General features: G+C 37.0%; 1 protein-coding gene across 3 annotated transcripts in view; it reads right to left on the reverse strand.

The window, feature by feature from the left end:
* smap1 (small ArfGAP 1) overlaps nucleotides 1-24,075 on the reverse strand; it is a 102,432-nt gene that overhangs the window by 58,279 nt on the left and 20,078 nt on the right. For 2 of the 3 annotated variants that reach the window (XM_089117062.1, XM_039671922.2), the window contains exons 2-4: nucleotides 14,328-14,461; nucleotides 11,642-11,727; nucleotides 7,894-7,969 (exon numbers count right to left, since the gene is read on the reverse strand). In XM_089117062.1, the coding sequence (XP_088973188.1) occupies nucleotides 7,894-7,969; nucleotides 11,642-11,727; nucleotides 14,328-14,461 (296 nt within the window). Of the gene's footprint in view, nucleotides 1-708; nucleotides 781-7,893; nucleotides 7,970-11,641; nucleotides 11,728-14,327; nucleotides 14,462-24,075 lie in introns of all 3 variants that reach the window. The other variant, XM_039671921.2, reaches the window with a different exon arrangement.

The raw sequence follows: 24,075 nt of genomic DNA on the forward strand, positions 1-24,075 counted from the left end.
TTTTTATTATTTTTTCTTAGATATTATAATATTGCTTACAATTATACAATAATAGTTATTATAATTTTACAATAATTGTTATAGTTTACATATAATATATATTATTTAGAATAATAATAATGGCCGCCAACATATTTTGGTGCTTCTACGCTGTTGGCAAACTATCTTAACCAAATGTTGTCCGACCAACTTGACCAGCTAAGACATTATCATAGACATTGATTCTGTGATTAACAGCACAAAAAGGGCTGTCCCAATTCGCATACTACTTTGTTGGTGATGTGTAAGTGTATTCAGAGGTTGTAATAAAGATAGTTTTGTGATTAAATATACCTCAAATAATTGCATCTAGATACAGCATATCAAAGAGGCCAGAAACCAATAGGTCTTAGTACGTACTAACAACATCGATTTTTCTAGTTCAGTTTCTTCCAGTTAAATGTGTCAAGTTAGTGTATATAGATGGATTCGAAGCTAACAGAAAGGGACTTTGTATTTAGGTTTTATGGAAGTACACTTAAAAAATGTGGCAGAAAAAGTACTACAATTGGACATGTTTGAAATTTTTCCAACATAATATAATTTGGAATGTAATAATTCTAAACTTGCAAACTATTTAGGATGGAAAGCATGCGAATTGGGAAGCAGGCGGAATGCATAGCACAAGCATCAGTGATCTGCACAGCACAAAGCACAAGACTACAGTACCTCCAGTTTACTTTTCTCAGCTGCTTGCGAAGGAGGAGGCGATACTGAGGGCAAAGCAGCATCAGAGGACTTCTGCAGGAGCAGAGGAGAAAAAAAGAAGACGAGAGGGTAAAAGAAAGCAATTGAAAGAAAATGAGAGAGAGAGAGAGTGATAAAGAGGGGAAGTGGAATAAAAAGAGCAGAGAGAGAAAGAGAGATCTGAATTAATAGCCTGCAGCAATCACTATACAGTGAATAATTATTCAGTCTGTGGGAGACTTGGAAAAGTAAAATTTACACATGCACACACACACACTCAAACCAGTAGAACTTCTGTGCAAGAAAAAAATATTTCATCATCATTAAAACAACAGTCACTCGTAAAGGAAAACTGCTTCAAATATTAAGAGTTGTTTTCAGAGAATATATCTTGAGAATTAAGTTGTAGTTTACCCACTGGCATTATTTTCACACGTAAACCTCAAAAAGATTTATGCTTAAAAAGCAAAAAAAAAAAAAAAGCCAAAGGGCTAAGAACTTAGTTCACAATATATCGTATGCAGTTTTACTTCTCAAGTGAATTTGTTAAGGACGTTTAGATATTTTAAACGTAGGTACAAAAATAGGTTGCAGAAATATACAAAACAGGAAAAGCATCCACGTATCTAGATCTAGTTGTATAAGCAGTCACATCGATCATCAAGGACACATTGTTGGTTAAAAATAGTCCAGACTTTTCCAGATGTTTCAACAGACTCCATAAATGAGCCCATCTGTCGAATCTGCAGTCAGTCTGTCAATCTGCATGGCCAAGACTTCCTCAAATCAATAGAATTAACTCACAAGTGTAGCCACTGCAAATAACCGCATCAATCAGATAAATGATGTTTGAAAAGTCTGCTCATATACGTTTACATGTATGTATCAAAAGCTCAGCCAAGTTCAATAATATGGATTTCTATTTTCAGTTTCATTAAGAATTGCAATGTCTGGGGTAGATCAGCATCGTTTGTAATATGACAAAATACCAAAAGTGCTTCAATTACTGCTTGTATTACAAAACTGCATGGCCTTACATTTCTATTTTATTTTCAAAAGAACAGAGCACAACTTGAACAGGGATATGAAACATTTAAAATCTCATTGACGCTGTTTAGTTATGAAAGCAAAAATCACAAAAAGGCATAGCAGCTGATGTTCAACAAGGTGAGTGAGAACTGCAATCCAGCAAATTCTGCCTTTTGACTTATAATTAAGTCATGTCTGACTCCTCTTTAGTGTTATATCGATTGCAATAGCAGGTGTGTATTCCTGAAGTATAAATACCGAAGGCTGAAAATACAGTTAGGCTCTAATTATGCACAAACTTATGATTAATGTTGTGTGGAATACTAAAAGACTACTACTAATTCTGCCAAGGTACCAACACACCAAGCAAAATAGTCAAATTATTGTTAGAAATAACATCCCTGATAATATCGAGATGTATAATTTGCCAATATCACACACCCCTACTCTCAACATGAATCCCTCTTTTTGTGAACTTCCACTGTGTGTATATAAACAAATGAACCTGCACAGCAACATGCTCCAATATGTAGAAATACAGGCTTGAGCCACCTGGCAAAAACAAAAAACAAAAAAACAAAAAACGTCACAGAAAATTTGAAGTCAAACCACTTAAAAATTAAAATCACCCTCATGTCCATGTTTTCTTCATACAAAGCGCTTTTTTGGTAATTCAAGATCACATGCAATTACATCTTCCAAACATCGAATGATACTGATCAAGCTCTTGACACACACTTTCTTTTTGTTGTCTTCTCCCTTTTCCCTCACTGTGCCCCCTTTCATTCGCTCAGGGTAGTTTGTTTAGGGTAGTTGTTTCATTGACTCAGGGGCAGATAGATGGCCCTGCCCCTTCACACAAAGCCTCTTTATCTTGGGGGAAAAAGAGAGAAGGGGGAGATATGGATGGGTCAGGGCCATGGTTCTTACTCCAATCCCTACTAGACAGAGGGATGAAAAAAAAAGGAAGAGGGTGAAGTGGAAGAGTATTGATGGGATGTCTGATTCTATTCTGTGAACTGGTTCTTTCAGACAATTCGCTTCAATGTACTGGTTCAAAAAAAAAAAAATCGAATCACTGATTTACATAATCATGCAATGACATTTACATATATGCAATTCTATTATTAAAGCGAGAGAGAGAGTATATTTCCAAACGTTTCATTTGTTATACTTTATGCTTTTCAGCAAAAGATATCACAAACATATATTTTGCCCCCGTTATGAAACCCGAAGCAGACAGTTCTCAGTCGGATATGTCAGAAAGAATGAGTTAAGAAAAAAAAAAATAAAGCATTATAGGATCATAGTTCTGTATATATTGGATTGTTTTGAGTCTATGTGACTAGCAAGCATGTTCAGTCCAATTTGGTTCAACCAGTTTACTAAAAAAGAACCAGTTCAAAAGAATGATTCATTCAATGATTCATCACTAATATGGAAAAGAGCATGGGTGAGAAAATTAAAATCAAAACACTGAACGCGCTCTTCCAGCTAATTGAGTGTGGAGACCTATTGGTACAAAAATGCAAAAAAAAAACAAAAAAAAAAAACATTGCTCTCTAAGAATACTTTATTTGTTACAAAGATGAGATAAAGATTATACAAACGTTTCATCAGTATTTTTAAAAAAAAGTAATTTTATGAGAAAACATTTGAATAAAACAGAGAAAATAAATGCCAAAAGTTATGGTTATTTATTGGCAAGTTAGCCTAAGGGTTAATCACCTAATCAGAAAATAAACGATAGATTTATTGTGGGTGGGGGTAATACAGAACTACAAAAATCAAAAAGAAAATGATAGGTTAATTGACAGGAAAAAACATTCTGGAGTAGCATCCTAAAGGTTTTAAATCAATTTTAGGTTATTGATGCACACATTTTTTTGTATCATGTTTGACTTGTTTAAGCTCAACAGACAACATTTGTGGCATAATGTTGATTACAAATATTTTAAACGTTAGTCACTTTTTTAAAAGTATAACGTGTTTGGTTTACTGAACATCTCTGTGAAACATTACGTCAACGTAATGACTTCCCATGACCTTATACAATAAACCTAAGTACTATACAAGTAACCTAATTACTATACAAAAGTGACTACTTTACAGCTAAATGAATACATGTTTTAACACAAAAATGTATGCATATTTAACATACAAATTTAAAGTGTTTTTTTTTTTTAAATTAAGGTTCACATTTCTGCCATAACAGCATTCTAGGTGCTTCACAATAACCACATATGGTATTTAACATAATGCAACAAATGTCGTTAGTTGAGCTTAACCTGTATTAAACCCGGATTATTCCTTTGAAGCAAGTGACGTTGGGCGAGCGAGTTTTCAGGAAGAGGAAGGGACAAGATGGATGACTTTCCCTTTGTCCCACTATGGAAGTAGTGCTGTCATTAGCATACGTCCACAGAGCCCACGCTGAACAAGTAGGTCCATTACAGCTCAAGTTAACACAGAACTGTCCGGACCGGTTCATTACCTGCTGATGGATGCCCCTCATAATCTGCTTTTATTGGGTTAGCATCACACTATGCTCCACAGCAGCATGGGCCCATATTCATTAGAGAGCCATTAAATAATACCACACAATACTCTTCTTCTCTTCTCCCCCAATCCCTTTAATACCAGCGTGCCCGTCTGGGGAAATAAGGCCAGAACGGGAAGCAGGAGGAGATGAGAAGAGGCGGTCAATAAGCAGAGACAGCAAAGGGTGGAGAGAACCCATCTCCATCTAAACGCAGCCGAAGGCGAGAAGACTCCCATCCTCTCAAAGAAGTAACAGCATCGGTGTGAGGTCCAAAGGTCTCCAGCTTTCTAGCAGGGGAGTAATAGAAGGAGCGAACAGCTAAACGCCCCATAATGCAGTGCAAACGGCCAAGCAGGCCAGGTCACCTGGGGCTGAATAAGGCTTAGATGACTGCAGTGAGAAAAGAGACAGTGAGAAGTATGAGAATTGTCCAATCGCTGGGTGTGGAAGGCTGAATCTATTATTAGTCACGCTCTGGTATCTCACTCACACATTCACACAGACCGTTGCAGAGCTGAGCCTGTGATGTTCATATTCCTGTCGCCTTTTATATATTCCGTTCTTGATATTAAAAAAAATCCCACTGAGATTCTTCATTTTGCGCATTTTCCATGGCTTCGGAAACACTTGATCAAAATAATGGGGGAAAAAAGCATGTTTTGAAAACATCAAAACAAAACAAGGAAGTGCAGGACGCTTAATATCCTGGGACATTTATTTTCTGAGGTTCCGCTTCGCTGTTGGCTTCACACACACAATCATTTAAATGGTGCGAATCAGCAGGGAGGGAACATGACTTCAGCACGCTGACTGGAGATAAGGCTTTCAATAAGACACATTTATTCCCCATCTACTGCCACAGAAGAACACACAGAACTTTCATTACTGCCACGAGACAGGAAGACAAGGAGAAGGAAAGCGAGGGATGGTCCGTTAGACTCTCTTGAGCTTGTTTTAGTAATTGAAGAAAGGAAAGGCTGCAATATTGCATTCTCTCCGCCTGGGCTGGAAGCAAGCAACTATTGATTTCTTTTCTTTCTTTCTTCTTCTTTTTTTTTTCTAACTCCTCATCAGATGCCTCCATCTCAGGCTTAGAGTCAAAGGCACATGATGAGACTTAAATGACAGCACTGGGGCAAGTTGTTACCAAAGAGTGGTGAAACCCAGCAACAGAGCTGAGATAAAAAAAATAATAATAAAAAAAAAAACACTCAAAAGTAAAAAAAAAATGACAGCAATGACAATTATATTACATTATATAAATATTTCGATTTCAAATAAATGCTGTTCTTTTGAACTACTCTCTTCAAAAATCTTATAAAAAGTATCATGCTTTCCATGCTTTTTTTACATTGATAATAATAAGATTTCTGAAGGATCATGTGACGGAGAAATCAAAGTAGAAAATGTATTGTAAATTATAATAACATTTCACAGTATAACTGCTTTTACTGTATTTTTGATCAAAATAAACACAGCCTTGATACGCATAAGAGACTCAAACATTACTCAAACTATTAGAATAGCGCATGCAATTAATCAACTAGTATAACATAGCACAACAACTGACAGCATTAAAGGCTCAATTTATATTAACACTTGTCAGTGCTGTTTTCTTCCATTGTGTTTTAAGAAAGGCGGTCGTAAAGGCTTGGAATAAAATAAAGGTGAGTGAATAATGACAGAGTCTTAAGCTTTGTGTTGCTTAAACATTTACCTTCTATAACTGGTGACATGCAAATAACATGCATGATTGTAATGGCTTCAGTTACACCCTAGTCAAAGCCGGAACTTGTGCTTATAAACCAGGATATACTAATCTTCTGCATTGGCAAAGACAAACGCAGATGTATTAAAGGAAGTAACTCTTCTTTATATTTAAAACAGTCTCTTGGGATGGGACCCAGACTATTGCAGTACTTCAACAAAACCTTATATGAAAATTAGAAATGTTGCCATGGTTTTTCTCTCTAATATTAATACTATACTATCTTATATTATATTATATTGATATTTTGTTTAAGCAACATTTCAATTAACAAAAACAATTTAATGTTTAGTTAACATTAACAACACAAACCAAAAACAGTTTTTAAACATGAATACATTTTAAACACACAAAGAGCAAAGAAGTATTGAGCAATCATATCAAATAACAGTCCTTCACTTCACAATACTGTTCTCACTCAGCTTCTCATTCTCTCTTCTTCTTCACACACACACACACACACTGAGCAAAATGCCTTAAACTGATAACGAGTTGTTTTTAATCACTTATTTGCATTCAAAAGCCGTTGGCAGAGTGGGTGAACAAGGACGACCTGGAATCAGTCTTTCTTCAGGCAGTGCCTCAACTTTACAGTGCGGAGTACAACAAGCCACTTTTACATTTTAGTATTGAATTTTAATTCATTTAACTGTTTTTCTTTCTTCTCTCATCCTTTCTCAGACATGTATACAAGCAGCATCAGTCTCTATGTCAGGTTTATGACTCAATCAGCGGCTCGCATTGACCTCTGTTGAAATCTGATTGGCTTTCTATTTCGGCAGATAGGGGCTTTAATTGGCTGGCTCAGACGGGCCTGTCAGAGAGAGGCAGAGCTCTCCTTGGGTAGGCTTAGGTAGAAAGAGAACTGTAATTGGACAGGGCAGCCTTGCAGAGTTTGATCGAAAAGCTTTCACGCTGCAACCATGTTTCAGTCTCTCCTGATCCAAAGCAATCAGAAAAGGCCAAAAGGAGTCTGTTTGTTTAGATTGCTTAAGCTCCTCACGCATTATCATGAGACTGAAGTCTTGCACAGCACGCTAAGGATGGTCAATTACTATTCTTTGCGGCGTTCTTAAAGATTTGGTCAACACAGACAAAGAAAAGAGAGGAAATCACAGGCCATAATTCAACACGAGTGAGTGCTTTAATTTGCTGCCGGCTCCTGTCAATCAATTTACAGTGCGTAAAGCACAGCTGCAACCCACCAGCCTGTGTAATGTGAATTTGAGGCCTCAATGATCAGAACAACTGGCCACCAACATCAGGCCTTCAGTACATAAAATATAACTTAGAGTAAACTATAGTGCTGGCTCACTATACAATGTTACAATTTAAAATTCTGCAGTGCATCACAATATAAAAATCCCAACTTTGCTAAACGCAACCAAACCTGCAAGATCCGTTTCAGTATTTGTCTAGTACAATGCTTCAGAGAACTGCCACTATTTATATGAACTGATTCTTCATTCTTTAAACTGCAGGAAGGGATATAAATTCACACATGGATAAATAGATTAAATAAATAAATACAAAATATAGAAAATTTAAGATTATTAATCTATAGGAAGTGATATGAATTCACACATAAATTAAAAAATAAAAAAGCAAATAAGGATCTATCAATGCAATAATATAGGGGGACAAACACAATATATTAACATATTATGGTTTTGCCATAGTTCTAGTAAAAACTATTTTAAAGTGACCTAACTTTGCTGAGGATTTATGAATAATGTGGTCATGAACCTGAAAAAAAACATTGCTGTACACACACACACACACACACTCGTTTGATAGCAACAGTGAATGGGTGCAAGGTGATACTCACAATGGCTCCATTGACAGCGTTTTTATCGTAGTACTTCTTCCTCTCGTACTTGTCCCTGATGAAGAACTCCACAGTTCTGAAACATTGCTAAGGAAAATTCAAGCTTTATTGAAACTAACACAAATCATTTTAAACATCACAGCATTTAAAAACAAGTACCTCTGTAACCTGTAATCAAGAAACATGATGTCAGGTGATGTTGAAAAAACCCCATGAAATGGTTTGTCTCACATCTGATTGATGGGATATATCATACCTCATTTCTATATGTCCTCAAAGTATATCAACATAGGGCGAAAGCCACAAAACTTCCTTTTGTTGTGGTTTTTAAATCTCAGGTATGGCAAATCTCAGTTAGGCTAGAAATCTTAAGTTGGAATCTTGCACAGCTACAATGTAACCCCTGCAGTAAAGATGCTGGCCCTCTCGACTGGCTGTTATCTCTCCTCATCATTAAAGACACCAGAGCACCAACAGCTCACCTGAACCAAAAACTCAATACAACTATTTGAAAAAGAGAAACACTTCCTTTCACAGCAAACATACACACACAGATTGGGGCCAAACTGAAATCAAAACACACGCTCTCCGAATCTCACCCTTTGCTAACAGTGCCAATTTATACACTGACAGGTAAATGCAAAGAGTAGCAGTTCATGCAGCTTTACTGGATTTACAACTCTCATGAATCCCTTATCGCAATATAATAATGCATCGGATGAAATATGGACCAGGGTTAAGTCACAGGTGACAGGAAGAGAAAGATTGCAAGAAAGAAAGAAAAAAAGTGCGACAAAAGCCTTGCGAAAACCTTTAGTACAAAATATCAGGGGTACTCAACCTGCTGGTCCAAGAAGAATTTTAAGTGGTAGTACACCGAGTGACAAAAAAAAAAAAAAAGAGAGAGAGAGAGAGAAAAAAAACAACAATAATAAAGAGCTAAAATACATGACCCTTCAAAAGCTTGGAGTCGAAAAGTTTGTTCACCAAAGCTGCATTTATTTAATAAATAAAACAGCATTAATAGTATAATTTTAGCATCATTACTCCAGTGTTCACTTCAGTGTCACATTATCCTTCAGAAATCATTCTAAAATGCAGATTTGGTGCTCAAGAAACATTATCATCAATGTTGAAAACAGTTGTGATGATAAATATTTTTGGGAATTCAGTGACGATCCTAAAAAAACATTTTTAGGATGCTATGATGAAAGATAAAAAGAACAATCTACACTGGTTTGCATTATCCGTTCAGTTCAGTCTATATTTCACTCAGCGCGATGCGCGAGGGCTCGCACTCTTCAGACGCAATGACAGAGCTCGTGTTTTAAAGCAAAGCCCACACTGGCATTAATAATTCACTGAAAACGCAACACGAGTATAGCATACAAATTATTTTAACGTGTTAAGGAGCTTGAATTAATCGCATACATAAACATATTAACATCGACAGCCCTAATATATATAAATATATAGCAGTACTGCTTTAATTAACATGCAGAAAGCTTGCTGTGCTGTAGCTGTTAGCCAGTTTTACCCCATAAAACCATCTTGGAAAAGTTCCAAGCATCTTTACATAAATACCCTTTAAAGCACCTAAATTTAAAACGAGTGGAGACGCTTAGATTCAGTTCCATTCTGTTGCGCTACATCTACTGAACATAGCATAATATACGTTCCTGGAGATCTACCTTCCTGCAAAGTTCAGCTCAAACCCTAATCAAACACACCTGAATCAGCTAATTAAAATCCTAAGGAACACTTCATTATGCAGGGCTTCTTTAAAATGCAAGAGATGTTTCATCACGCTGAGATAGAACATGATGCAAACGTTACAGAGAAAAACCAGAGAGGAAAGATGATGCATAAAAAAATAGTGCTGGCAAAAATTTGTTATATGCAGTTAAACACACACACACACACAGAGAGAAAAATTAGAAAGAAAAAAAGAATCCACAAGCACACCAAATGAAGGTATCTCTGCAACAAAAGAGAAAGAACTTAAAATTTCCTCTCTCTGCCGATCTGACGTTTGTATTAACACAACCAACTTTTCCATTAGAGAGAGAGAAGCAGTGATAAGTGGGAAGTGAGAGAGGGTGAAAGAGTTCGATACCCCCACACTGGAGCACAAAAGATCCGCATTTCCATCTGAAGAAACCACACCTGTGATAAAGCAAATTCCATCAAAGCCAGTTTGTGGATGAAGCTCACCTCTGCTGTCCAGATTAATCCATTTTGACGGTTAAGAATATTGTACCTCATCGGTCAGCATACAAATGAAGCCATTTCCATAGCCACACCAAATGCAGGAGAGCTGATAACGGGCCACGGATGCCAGGGAAATTCAATTAGAGTTTCTGAAGGCGCCAATGAGGAGAATATGGAATTATCCTGGCCGCCACACACACCCAATTAGACTGATGGTGTGAAATAGGACGGAGGAGGATACCCGAGGCAAGAGAGATGAGGCGGAGGGATGAGAGACATGAAGAGACTTCCTATCGGGCCTCAGAGATGAGGAAGTTCCTGTTCAGTTCTGCTGTGTGTGAATGTGCTGAAAACAGCAGCTGTTTTCTCTTGAACTCTCAAGCCAAAGGTGTGAAGTCCCACAGGCTTTGCCAGCCAAACTCTCACACATCCACCAATATTAGAACAGGAATTCCCAACTGTGTTTTATATACATAACGTCACACAGCTGTTATATGTGTGTGTGTCTTTAAATTTTATCCCATTGTTACGCACAAAATTGAATAATGAATTCTAAAGTAGTGTATTGCACACTTCTGATTTAAATGTATTGCTATATACACAAAAGTGCAATAACACGTGGTTTGCAAAAACTTCCAACAAATAGCCTAATGTGCTTTTTACCAGCAGTATTCCCTTTACAAAGTAGAACTAAAATATTTCTTGTAAATCTCAACTCAAAGAAGAAAATGAACCTTTGGTCTAATAAAACATCGGTACCTAGTCAATCGTTCTCTGAGATTTGTTTTCATGATAATCGAATGTAAAGAGTTTTATCTCTAAAAACTGTTTAGCGTATAATGCTAGTAATGGGGGCATTAAAAAAGTAAAAAGATATCGCTAGTTTATACCACTAAAAAGGCTCAAAATAGCCCCACACTAACACCGTAACATAATGAGGGTCCATACACGCAAAACGAAGCATTGAGAACTTTGTAAGTGTACAGACAGACCGTTTAATAAGAAGATACTTTATAAAGACAGTTCACTTCGTGTATACAGAAAGGAGCCATCTTATATATTCATATATAATAAAGCCATATATATATTCATGATACATGTATATACTTTGTGACAGAATTGAAGTTCTCTACAGTAAATTACACTGCTATATAATACATACATACTCTAAACCCTTCTCCATTGCTTACAAGAGAAAAGTTGCTAATGCTGGCTACAGAATCTGATAGTTTGTTTGAATTTAGCAGCAGCAAGAAAAGATTAGGATACGACACCACAAATTCAGCATAAACTCACAAATAAACAGTTCTTTGAATATTGCAAATCTGCAATTCGTCTTTTCTAGAGCCAAGAAAAGGGATTTTTCACTTTCATCATTGCAATTCTCTCCAGACGATCAAGAAGGCATCTGTGCCACACAACAACCTCGGATTAGAAAGTTGATGCTCACTTTTACCAACTGACTAGCAAAGGCCATTGGAGCATAATTGCAACCGGAATCACACAAACAAACACAGACAAAAAGACTCAAGGATACTGGTCAGTTTGCGGCCGTCTGAAGTTTTCTGGGAGATGAGCTTCATACAGCTGTCTTGCCTTGGTGTTGCCCATGCTCTGCACACTCTAAACAGAGAAAGAGAGACAACAAAGAAATAACAGGTGAAAATACATAAACCAACCAAGTAGTTTTCTTTATGAAAAACATTGCAAATCATGTTTTAGTTCAGCTGAAAGTTTTTGAGAATTCATTTTTTTTCACAGTTTTGTCAACTCTATTAAAACACTAACAGAAGTGTCTTTGTCCATTATTAAAAGTACATAAACATCAAATTACAACTCTAAAAAAATAAAAATAAAAAAAAATATTATTATTTCACTGCTTGGATCTCTAAAAAAGAGCTATATCGATCTCTCTCTTTCAATGTCAAAGTACTAAAGTACTAAAGAGTGACCTCATTCATCCCTTGAAGGGGTGGAATTTGATTGGTTGATGTGCACAATCACCGGGACAACAGGGGTGACAGTGCAAAATATCTGTCCCGTGATTCATGCCACAAATGCCAATTTCTAATAAAGTTCCTAAAAACTTCCTAATAAAGCAAAATGGTAAAACACATGATCTTTCATCTGAAACCGGCTTAAAATGAAATTCTGGTTATAAACTCAGCCATCTGTGCGAGTTCATGGCCTTGATTTTTAATTAATCGTGTAATCCTGTATTTAACCAATGTTCGAATATACAAATTACATGCATTTGCATTATGAGTTCAATGTCATGTAAGTCTAAGTCTGTCACAGACAAATTAATATGAGAATGATGGATCAGAGTGAAGGAAGAGTATGCTGAAAACAGACAAGTAATCACCCATCAAGAATTAATTATCCATCCAGATGTCAATTAATATGCGAAGGGTAGATGCAAGACTCCCTTTTGGTTGCTTAATCTCAAATCTTTCAAGCCACACTGCTCTTTACAGCACAACACACAGAGACCTCCAATACAGTTACACACATATACCTGTGATTTGAATCATGTTTTTTTTTGCACCTGAAATAGCAGTGTGTTATGGAGTACTACAATAGATGACCTCATAACTTCAAGAAGTGCTCTACAAGGATTTTTATGCTGGCTTGATGAGGCCAGTAGTAGGCTTGCTACAGTAGTCGTTATTACACGGTATTCGTCTTTACACCGTACAAGTGATCAATGATGCCTGCGTATTATACAGAGTACGTGATTGCAAATTTAAAAGCGAAAGTCAAAAGCGACCATCCATCCCAACCCATGTTATCATGTAATATTGGTGTTGCAAGTTTATTTAACAGGTGTGAAAATATCATTAGTATAGATTTTCACTGGCCCAACACAGATATGACAAACGTATTTTTCAAACTATTCAATCCAATATTTAAAGGGTTTGCAGATTTGATTAGAACCTCATGCGTGCCAGCCAACTAATTAATATTACTTGGCAAAAGGTAATTATATTTGCATCCCTACTAAAATATTTCCATTTGCAAGCCAAAAAAAAAAAAGTCAATAAATCATAAAATAAGTCAATAAATCATAAATCAATTTTTATTCAGCAAGGCATTAGGCATTAAATTGATTAAACATGACAATTAAGTATTTATACTGCTAAAAAAAATATCCAATTCAATGTATACTGCTAAAAAAATATCCAATTCATATAAATGATAATTAGAGCCAGACCGATATTATCGGCCGATATTAGGCATTTTCCATAATATCGGTATCGGCAGTTATAATGGCCGATAAATGAATATTTAAAAAATAAAATAAAAACGAATGAAACACGCTTTAATCATCTCTCCTTGGCCTGTTATATTGAAAATGTACGTTTTACAATTTGCAGTATGATGTTATCTATTGGTAAATTATGGCTCATCATAGACTAGCTAACCACAAAGCAAGCTAATGCCAATATCATCAGTGGAAGGCCGTTAACGTTAACATTAATGAGCTTGGAAACCACAATGAACTTTTTCTAATTATTACTGTATTTATAACTAGCATATCTCTAGTTACAGTTCCTGCATTGTAAAATGTAAGTTATACTTGCGAGGAGTGAACATTTAGACATAGAGAAAAAGTATCAAACATATCGTGTGCAGAAAAGTTAGCTTTTCTTTTACACGTGTGTGAAATCCAACAATATTTAATTAAAAAAAATATCGTCCGATATATCGGAATATCGGATTTTAAAACCCAAAAATATTTGTATCGGTATCGGCCTTCAAAATCCTTTATCGGTCGGGCTCTAATGATAATAATAAGAAATGTTTCTTGAACACAAAATCGGCATATTAGAATGATTTGTGAAGGACTGTGTGACACTGAAGACTGGAATAATGTCTTCTGAAAATCCAGCTTTGCAGTAATAAAAGGAATAAATTGAAATTTAAAATGTACTAAAATGGAAAAGGGGTATCTTTAAATGGAACTATATTTCATAATATTACTGTTTTTACTGTATTGATAAATGCAGGCTTGGTGAGCATAAGAAAAAAAATCAAAAATCTTATTGACCCCAAACTTTTGAATGGTAGTGTATGTGATCAATGAATGTGAGAAGTTGTTTAAAAAAAAAAAAATAGGTTTGAGAGGTGAGTCATCACCAGGCCTGAAACATATCGTTCACCCCTACAAAAAAAAAAAAAAAAAAGACAACCAACACAGTTTTACACAAAAATATTCATACTTGTATCTGCTCGGGGGTCCATTGGTCCAAGTTGACTGATTTGACGCGTGATATATGCACTCCGAGATTCCGGTGTATTCCAGCACAGCGGATACAAATAAACACACCAAGATTCCAAGAGGCCCATCGAGGTCCTGCGGGGAAAGAGAGAAAAAATAGACCGATTTTAGACCTGCAGTGAAGCACTTCCCATTATCTGAAACAGATAACACCATCATAGCAGGCAGTGAAGAAACAGCAGTTTAAAGTAAATCTTGGACTCATGGTGCCACCTCAAGCTCCGCCGTGTAATTCTGCCTCGCCACAGCATCGATAAAACGGCATTGTTTTGTGATGCTGAAAACCAAATCTAAACAATGGAACTTTGCAGTTGTGGTAATAAAATTTGATCCAAGCGCCAGATGAATGCAGCAGGTAGCCAACCTGAATCAAAAGTCAATAGCCACAGGTACTGGAATAAAACTGTGAAATTACATTGTGAGACTCCTGATCTCATCAGCAATTGAAAAAAATAAATAAAGAGTAGAAGAAAATTGTGTTACAATACAGACTGTATGTGATTATCTTAAGCCCGGTGTGTAATATTCAGCTCTCAGAAGTGACTCCAATAGCATGGGGGTGGAAGGAAGCGTTGAGACTATAGATGACATCAAAGGCAGAGACAGATGTACGCCACACCTAATCCCCATAACATTTAAGTGGAAATTTTGTAACAGACTAGTCTAAAAAAAACCCAGAAGACAGTCTTTATATTAACATACTTAATCTAGGAATCAGTCAACTCCCAAACTGAACGCCGCTGAAAGAGATTATGATCATTGCATGTTAAACGTGATGTTTACCACTGCTAAAGTAGTTCCAAGCAGGTCTTGACCGCATTAATATATCTCTATCACTTATTTCATTTACAAAAGTTCCTTACAGACTACAACAACAAAATAATCAAAAATCCACAACAACACTGACCCAGTAAGTAAATATAGTAAATATCAAATTATTTATGTTTTTTTGCTACAAAGTTAAGTTTCTCCCGCTTTCTCTCCCACTCCTACACAAATACAGTATGGACACACAAATACTCGCACAGAAACGTGTTCTGACGATTTTATCAGTAAAATAGTTTAGCAACTTAAAAGTGACACAACACATTCAGGTAATTCACATACGCTTAATCTCTCTCTAATAACAGCATTAGTCTGCTATCGAATCGATGGCTCAAGCCTCCATTACTAGCTCTAAAATAATGTTTTAGAATTAGCAACAGAGGCATGGGATGAGATCTGAAAAAAAAAAAAAAATCTGACATCTGAACAATATCTTGAGATGCTGTAACCATAGTATAAGTGGAATACTTGACTCTGGTCAATTCAATTTTTAGAAAATAATGACAATCCGAGGTGTAACAGCAACTCCTCTTCGCGTAATTACCACCTCGGTGTGCATTATTTTCTAATAATTCAACTGCCTGTCATCAACTATTCCTTACATTTTCTATTCTGTTGAATATAATAGAACAGTAGATGTGTTGTGGTTAAGTAAGTTTCATTTATAATGTTTCCTCTTTAAACCAGTTTAAAGAGCTCAGCACCCATCATGGATTTTTGAAAATGACTGTTCATGTAGTGTGGAATACAGCTCTAAGGGAATGAAAACATCCTGCAAAGATTTATATCTGAAAGTGCACCGTATATAAAGTTATTGTCTTTCAAAAGTGAGAGTCGACTCTGAGTCTATGAAACGAATTGTTTTTGAAACGAGTCATTAGCTGTTTTGTAGTGACGTAGATACAAAACATTAGCTCATTGGCCGCTCCCAACAACTGCGTGCGCAGACGGAAGTGTAAACTTGAATAGGGCTGCAACTAACGATTATTTTGATAATCGATTAATCGGACGATTATTTTTTCGATTAATCGATTAATCGGATAAAAAATGTATTTCATTTTTTTGTTTATTATAACTAAATAAAACCCTAAAAACCACACTCTTTTGTGTGTTAAACAATCTTCTTAATACAGACAACTTCATTATATAGAAAAACAACAAATAAAAAATATATATATGACCATAACCTATGACAAAAATGCTATTGTAAACTAGATTAGTGGATAACTCAGAAAAACTTAGCCTAGAAAAATCACAAGTGCACAATAATTTTATAAAATCTGAACATTTAGTGAAAAAAACATTCCTTAGTGGGGAAAAAATAAGAGACAATAAGTATAGCACTATCTCTGGTAAAACGTTACACATTGCTCTTTGTATTGTTGTTATACATTTATGAAAAACATCGTAAAAATCAGATGCACAGCTGTTTAGTGAGGAAGCAATATTGACTGTGTATTACAGTATCTTTGCAATAGTTTATTAAGCCTTTTCTTTTAACAGTTTTAAATTTCAGTTAGGCTACTGTGCACGTGAAGAACAATTATAGTGCGCCGAGTCTACTCTAGTGTTGTGATCGAACAGACACTCAGTAGAAAGTGATTAAGTTTAGCAAGACAGTCATTATATTACGAAACCATAGACCTTTATCTACGAATCAATTATAATAATAACATTGAATCATCTTGGAAAGAGTTTCATCATGTCTGTTGTAACGCGACGCGCTGTTTGAACACCGAATAGAGAATGACTGACAGCCGCAGTGGAGGGAAAAGCTTACGTTAACTTGAATTTAATGACTTAAATATACATTTCTATCTCACATTATACTACAGTATGGCTTCATAAAGTATACATGATGAACGCAGGTCACCTATTTTGGTTTCAAAACGGCGAATTTGCCGAAAGGTGAATGATTTTCGTGTATGCTGCATATTGATAGCGGTTTCCTGATGCCTGCAAATTAGTTCAAACTCACGGAATCAAAAGTGCGCATGCGAGACAGAAGATAATGTGCTCCAAACAGTCCGTTTTGCGCGCGCGAGACAGAAGATAATGTGCTCCAAACCGTCCGTGTTGCGCACAGACCGGCGAGGGAGAGAGACTGCGTGTGTGCCTCATGAAGCGCATGTAAGAAGCGCATGTAAGAAGCGCATGTAGCATGTAAACAATCCCCGTGACGTAATCAGACCAACTAATCGATAATGACATTCGTTGACAACGATTTTCATAATCGATTATAATCGATTTTATCGATTAGTTGTTGCAGCCCTAAACTTGAAGTCTAGAACACATTCAAATACTTCAGCTGAATAGCATCATCATGTCGAGAAGACGCTGTGTTCTACATTGCAAAGACAGTTTAGCCACTTGTTTTCATTGCTCAGGGACGAGCATGTTCATATTTCAAGTTCATATTTGCAACGCTCGAACCTTGTGTTCTCATCATTTTAATGACTAATCATTCGCAAGCCGGTTGTTCCTGAAGGAGGGCTCAGAGTCCAGTGTATATGGATCAGGTTCATCCTCCTCCGAATCACAATCTGTAAGTATTATTAATAATATTTGCTGCTATGTTTTCTGTAGCATGCACAATATAGTGCATATTGAGTTGTGTGAGTTGTGTACACTCCGCGCAGCTTCTAAGCAGGGTAAAGTTTTGTTTTTGATTTTCCCCAGACATTCATTGAAAAATGGCAATTACCTCCTAAACGACTTAGCCAAATATGACTTCGCTCTATATAATAAGCACTGCCCCTCAAAAGCCTCCGCAATGGGAGTTTCGCCGGGAAAGCTCACTCTTGACGGAGACGCGAGTAAGGGACCGTGTGGAAAGTGCACATTTTCTGACACGTTTGTTCAAACACTATATACAATTTTCAACACTTGACAAGCTATAATCCTGGTTATGGGCGTTCCGTTGCCGACAGTCTCTGCCTACATTTTACCAATAACAACTGACTGGGTCATTTGACCAATCGCCGCAGATTCGCGTCACTCAAAGTAGGTGTTTGGGAAAATGAATCGTCGAACGAATCATTTGGGAGTCGTTGAGCAAATCAGTTAAAAATAAATGCATATTAAAAGACAAATAAAGTGTTTTTTATCCTAGCATGCATGTTAAACTGTTTTTGGGAACTCCCAAAACAAAAATAGGAACATTTCAAATGTTATGATAGGGGCTCTTTAAAATTGCATACCGGTATTGTCCCCCAACCCTTTGAACATAGCCTTAATAGAAATAAATAAATAAACGACTAGTATTTGCGACGTCGAAACTTCATAGCAACATTTAGTCAACTAGACTCACACTTCCCTAGTATTTTTCAGCTCTGTTCGAGAAACTGAGCGCAAGAAGTCAATAGCGTTTGTGTGAGAAGTTGCGAGTAGAGGTGGATGGATTGGGGGTGTGCGGGCGCAGTGGAGCGGTCCTGACAGCTCTCCGCTGGTTGGTGTTGGTGAGAACACTGCTCCTGACGGGCTATAAATCACAGGGTTTGCTGGGAAATAGATTTCTGTGGTTCACCCGCCCTCTTTGGCTTTATCTACACCTGTCAGCCATCTTAGGACACATCCAATTCGCTTCCTCCGTCTCACGCGCTCTCGCGGTACAGAACCATATCCGTGGTAGCGGGAGGGGGATGGGATCAGTATTCTGCCCACAGGATGCCTGGCATGCTTTTGCATGCCCATCATGCAACAGTAAAGTAAACCACTGACCCCGGCAGTGCCACCCACACAGCTCCTGAATGGAAAAAGCACTTACACACTAACGACAAGTACAGCTATTAGAATAACAAACAATACCGCACTGTTTCTTCACTTTTAAGCATGTTCATAATTCATCCTGCATGATTGCTCAGGATATTAATGGCTATCTTGCTTCTGTTCTGTGCTCAGATGACAAAGGAGGACAGGTGACGCGTGAACAGGCTGATAAGATTCCCCCAACACACAGGAAAAACTCCGGCAAAACCTGCGGTAATGAGAGAGAGCGGGTTTCCAGCCTCTTATCTCTCACCCACCCCAAACTACCATCCGGCTGGCTGCACCAGCCCCGTCTGCCACCCTTTCCAGATTTATTAGCCCAATAAAAGGCTGCAAGATTGTGTCTCACACTGCTGCACCAGGAGCTGCATAACTCACCCACAATTAAAGAGGGTTAATTTGTCATTGAGTGGAGCCCGGTGCAGTGAAGGGTGCAGTGCCCCTGCAGAGGGGAAGTGCTAGAGGAACTCTCTCCACACCCTCCCTGCTGGACTGAAACGCTGCAGTGGGGGCTGGATAAGCTTATTAGTCAGAAGGTGTGGGGACCCTGAAGTGAATTTACATAACGTGTCCATGATTCTTACAAATACTTTTGTGTTTCTCTGTGAGAAAATGCACTGGCAAAGAGCATTTCGAGCAGAACATTTGAGAATAACTAAAAAAATTATATTAGAAATTCCCATGCCATGCAAGATTTTATTAACTTGTGAATTTTCCAGAAGTTCCCTGATTTTTCAGGTGTGTAAGAACCACTGATCTATATCAATGATGAGAACCCTGCATCTGGCTTCAAAAGAAAACATCAAATAAAATATATATATATATATATATATATATATATATATACACTGCAGCTGCACAATTGAATTAAAAAAAATAGAAATACCTTTTGCGATCTCAATTTAAACCCACACAATCTTATTCCTAAATGACAGTGACTCGGGCCATGTCTATTAAACCTTCGGCAGAAATCATAGAGTGGAACATTCAAATTTGTGTTGTCGCTGACCCAGAGAGAGGCTATCAGCTTATTTTTAACCACACAGTATCGTTACTTATTTCTGTGTCACAAATGTGTTCAAATATCACAGATCACTGGAATTTAAACACTAATATCTACAGAAGTGATCAAAATCAATCACCTTTTGAAAGTAAATTGGCGATTCAAATAGCAATGGTGTTGATAACATACAAGTGACTGTTAAACAAATGTTTCATTTCAATTCAAGATTCCAGTAATTAAACAAGTGAATGATTAATTAGTCACTGAATTATTCATTCAAACTATTTTTTTTCCAAATAATACATTCAAACGAATTAAATATTTAAATAGACTGCAGCAATTAACATTTGTCTGAACCTCAAGTAAATTACATGTTAAGTTGTCTGTTCTCGTGGGAGAATCGTGATCTCCATTTATTTATTTTTTTAAATTGAGTCTCAATTTATCCAGAATAGTGCAGTTCTCAATGCACAAATACATTTTCAATGTGCTTGCAGTGATACGCTGCAATATTTGGAAATATTTAATCAGATAACTTCCCCACAACCAAAATCTGATCAAAAGGGATTACAAGCAAAATATTTAATTTGCATAATAATGCCAGTGTGACAGTAATCTGTCTCAGCTGCCCACTTGTGATTGGCTTATCCGAGATGTAGGAGGGGGCCAAAAATAGCAATACCAAAATATCATGATGAGTAATTTTATATCATGGTAATACAAAATATTACAATAATGTTACAATACTTTATTATGATTAAAATAATTAATTTTATATTTAAGTTTAGATAATTACATAACATAGCCCTCAACCCGTATTCACTTTATAGCCCTTAATCCTGTAATTGTGGACAAATGTGGGACTCAGGTGTGATCCTAATTTATATTTATTATAAATGTTATATCACTGTCTTCGATAAAGTTGTCTATCCATTTCTGGTGGGGTTTTTTTTATTTATTTTGGGGGTATTTTTGAATTTATTTACTTCAAAAAGTACCATGTTTTTATGTTTTATTTTTTTATTATTTTTTAAATACATTAAAATATAATTTCAATAAGTTCTTAGAGCTAAAGATGAAGTGACTTTGGTGTCTTATTTTGGCTTATTTTAGAATGCTCTAAATTACAGTTTTTCCCATTCATTTCTATGGGTGCCCATTTTTGACCCAAATACAAGATTAAGTTGGGGTTTTTCACCCACGTAACATTGTAGAATTGAGTCACAAAAAATGTGTGTGTGTTCAGGAGGCAAACTTAGGAAAAGTAGCCAAGTCTTGTACCACTCAGATCAAGGGAAGTATTTTTTTTTTAAATAAATCAAAACCATTTTGCCCACATTTGTCCAGAATACGGTTTGAGGGTTAAGTTGAGTATTCAAATAAAACAAAATAATACAATTAATTATTTATTTAAATTAAAAATGATTAAATGCAAGGATAAATTAAATATGTAACAAATTAAAGATATTTATTTGTAAGATTCAATATATCAAATGAATGAACAAGTCTGGCATGAACAGCTGCCAGGCACTGTGTAGCAGTGCAATGCATTATAAATGGTACTATTGGATGAGCATGAGCAACATTCAAAATGATAAAATAACTGATACACACAAACATGCAGTATGACAGCACATCACTTGAATTGCTGCTACATTGCTGGCAACCATAAACAATCTACACTTACTTTCTCTACATCACAAACAAACACAGTAGATGTGTCAAAATGAAATTACTCTAATTAAAATAAATGAAGCTGAGTGCTCCTGTCTGGAACATAACTTGCAGTGTAGACTGTAGCTTTAACATAACATCTACCATTGCATGGTATATAGCCTACCGTCAAGCCGAAGAGCCCTACTGAGATGGATGTTAATGCCAGGTGTAAACAAGGACTCTGATAACCAGCCAAGAGTAAAGGTCAGATAACTAACTGCTGTCTGTCTCACAGCCCTGTCTACATAAACAGGAAATGCTGTGATTGAGGAACTGGCAGCAGCTGCAACCAAAACAGGTCATAACCTAATGACCCTACCTTAGCCCTCCCAGTCTGAGGGGATTGATGACGGCCTCTAGCGTCCAAAAGGGGCAATTTCGGGAGGAATTTGTGTGACATGCCTGTATGATCTTTCTCCTTCCTCTCATTTTCATCTTCCCCATCAATTCATTATCTCCACAGCTGGTCACAGCAGATGTAGTATGGCGCGCGCAAGTCCCTCAGTCAACATACATTGGCTAATAATTCACCATTCCCCTCTATGAAATGGGAACCGGATGCTGTGAACAAGGCTGCACTAGAAAGATGTGTGAGAGAAAGTGTTCTCAGTAAGACTGTGGCCTGCTATATTTAGACCTGAGGAGAAAATGCAAAAGGATGCTTTCAACAGCTGGGTAATGAGATAACATTTTGGGGAGCCTATAAACACAGGACACCCTAGGTGTGCAAGCCAGCCCTTCCCTGAAAACTCAATTAAAAAGGCAGGCCAAATAAATTATTCAGTGTCTAAACATCCAGAACAGGGCTCGCTGGCACTTTGTGTGTGTAGGGACAGTGGGAGATTTACAGTTGCCTCTGTAGTTCCCAGGTCTCTGCCCACTTCATTGAGGAGTCACCCCAGATTTATAAGCCTGTAGCTCATTTGCCTGCGTAGAACACGCACGAACAATGGAACATGGCCGATATAAGATGTATAAATCACGCAAACTCTTCGTCCCTCACATGTCATCTGTGACTTTCTTGCACCTGTCTCACTGAAAACTGATTGGCTGCATCATTTCATCAATGTCACCTCAAGGCTACAAGAAAGCATTTGTCAAAATAAACATTAGTCCCCTCTGCCCTCCATCTTTCACTTCTGGGGGCATGGGTAACTGTGGCGACGAGACTATCTCTCTCTTTTCCCTTCCGCTTTGCCAAAGAGGGAGGAGAGAGAGACAGAGGGAGAAAGAAAGATAAGACAGGAGAAGAGAGCGCCGCTGTACTTCACCCAGAAACCTCAAAGAACTGGAGGACCCTCCAGCTATGCTTGGGTAACACTTCAAAAGGGCTGGTGCTGATTGTCCCAGTCTGGCCCAGGGACAGGGGCCAGTTGCTCCCACACCATAGCTGCCTTTCTCAACATCCGACTTGCTTTTAACAGCTGAAAAGGATGCAAAACCTACAACGAATACTTATGAATGGCTGTGGACAAGAGGGGTATTTCAGCTGAGTCTGCATGCAGTTTAAAACCATTCAAAACAAAAGTTAGGGGTCGGTAAGATTTTTTTAATTTTTTTAAAGGGATACTCCCCTTTTTATGGAAATAGGCTCATTTTACAACTCCCCCAGAGTTAAACAGTTGAGTTTTACCGTTTTCGAATCCATTCAGCCGATTTCCTGATATTTAGAAGAATATCAGTAAACAGACAGTTTCTGGTCTCATTGACTTCCATAGTGGGAAAAATATATACTATGGAAGTCAATGAGACCAGAAACTGTCTGGTTACTGATCCTCTTCTAAATATCAAAAAAATCTGCTGAATACATTCAAAAATGGTAAAAACCCAACTGTTTAACTCGGGGGAGTGGTAAAATGAGCCTATTTCCAAACAAGTGGAGTATCCCTTTAAAAGAAGTCTCCTATGCTCACCACGGCTGCATAAATTTCACAATATTATTATTTTTAATGCATTTAAAAAATGTCAAATGTTCCTGTGATGGCAAAGGTTAATTTCTCCAGTCTTCCGTGATTATCAATATTGAAAACAATTGTGCTGCTTAATATGTTTTTGGAATATACTGTATAATCAGTTGAATTTGGGGAAACTTGAAACTTTAGTTGCGTTGAGCAGTTTCAATCACTTTTGTTTGATTTGTTCATTGAAAACATAATTTCGATTACAACTGTATACACACATTTTCACAAATGAGATCAGAAACAAAGGTCAAACAATGTGTGTATTCTAGTAACCCAGGACACTCTCAGTGCAGTGCATATGTCTATTAAACAGAACTCGCACTGCTTTCTTTAACAGTGTATGACAGCGCTGATTATGTTTATATAATAGACTGTGTGCTTGTGTGTTTATGCCTCACTTGGTCTGCCTCACATCT

Source organism: Pimephales promelas, chromosome 11 (assembly GCF_988280905.1).
Source record: "Pimephales promelas chromosome 11, fPimPro1.hap1.1, whole genome shotgun sequence".
Lineage (NCBI taxonomy): Eukaryota > Metazoa > Chordata > Actinopteri > Cypriniformes > Leuciscidae > Pimephales > Pimephales promelas.